General features: G+C 56.4%; 1 protein-coding gene across 1 annotated transcript in view; it reads right to left on the bottom strand.

The window, feature by feature from the left end:
* The window catches only part of ninl (ninein like), a 17,700-nt gene extending 16,471 nt beyond the window's left edge, over positions 1-1,229 (bottom strand). The window contains exons 1-4 of the mRNA XM_015377532.1: positions 1,091-1,229; positions 531-741; positions 355-451; positions 52-283 (exon numbers count right to left, since the gene is read on the bottom strand). Coding sequence (XP_015233018.1) covers positions 52-283; positions 355-451; positions 531-713 — 512 coding nt within the window. The 5' untranslated portion in view covers positions 714-741; positions 1,091-1,229. The remainder of the gene's footprint in view (positions 1-51; positions 284-354; positions 452-530; positions 742-1,090) is intronic.

Genomic DNA, 1,229 nt, shown 5'->3' with positions numbered 1-1,229 from the left:
CGTGAGCCAGGTGAGCCGCCGCAGGGCCCGCTCGGGTTCTGGTTCTGTTACTGGTGGACCTGCTGGTGGTTCTGACTCACCTCCAGGCTCTCCAGAGAAGTGGACCTCCTGAGCTTGGCTCTGCGGACGGCGGGTGGAGAAGAGTCTGCGGCGTTGCTTCCGGATGGGGTGGACTCCCCGGAGTTGGCGGTGAGACCAGAACCGGGCCGGGGTTCTGGGCGGGAGCGCCGGCCGTAGCGTTTGGTTCCTTTGACCAGCTTAGGCTGCACCTCCTGGGGGAGCGCTGGAGGACATAGAACAATAGGAACCAGGCCCAACAGAACCAGAACCTGAGCGGGCCCTGCGGCGCCTCACCTGGCTCCAGGTAGCTGCTGTCCTCCTCAGAGGTGCTGATGTCCAGGGAGCGGGACAGAACGTCCACAAAGCCGTCCTTAAACTCCTCAAAGTTCACCTGTTGGACAGAGACACACGGACCAATCAGAACCGGGCCGGTTCTGGTCACATGGAGGCGGTCCCTCGGTGGCGGTTACCCTGCCGTAGGGACGCTCTCCCAGCAGCGCGTCCAGCAGCAGCTCCAGATGTGCGTCCAGCTGCAGCCTCCTGAACAGCTCCGTCAGCTCGTCCCGGTCCAGGAAGCCCGTCGCCGTGGTGTCGCAGCGGTCGAACTCGGCTCTCAGCTGGGCCACATAGCGACTGTGCTCCGCCTCGTCCATCGGGACGCATCCCGCCGTGACCTCACACCTGATGGAGACGGAGCAGGTCCATCAGAACCGTCAGAACCCAGGAGCTGACCCAGACTGGTTCTACAACCCTAGCTAGCACGTTAGCGTCCGTAAAACCAGGACGAAGCCATTACTCAGATTATTTCAGGAGACGTCTCAATAAATCTGATATTTAAACAGCTTTAGACCAAATCTCAGTAAAATCAGCTTAGATTTTATCAAAAGAATCAAAGACTTCGTCCTGTTTTATCCTGGAGGTCATAGTTTTAGCCCCAAAATGCTTTTAATTCAGATTTAATCCCATTTCAATCAGCAGGAATCTAACCTGGACTAAAAAGACAAACTGTGAAGCCATCAGCGAGATTTACCTCTGACAGGTGGAAATGAAGAAAGCTGAACCAAAATGGCCGCTCCGATCGATCGAACCCGCTTTACGTCAACCAGGCAACAGATGGGTTAGATTTTCCCCTCCTGATGACGGCTCGTTTTAATCCGCTGCAGCTGCAA

Source organism: Cyprinodon variegatus, unplaced genomic scaffold, assembly GCF_000732505.1.
Source record: "Cyprinodon variegatus isolate N-32 unplaced genomic scaffold, C_variegatus-1.0 Scaffold156, whole genome shotgun sequence".
Taxonomy (NCBI): domain Eukaryota; kingdom Metazoa; phylum Chordata; class Actinopteri; order Cyprinodontiformes; family Cyprinodontidae; genus Cyprinodon; species Cyprinodon variegatus.
The sequence above is the reverse complement of the archived record's forward strand: the minus strand, read 5'-3'. Positions and strand labels throughout refer to the sequence as shown.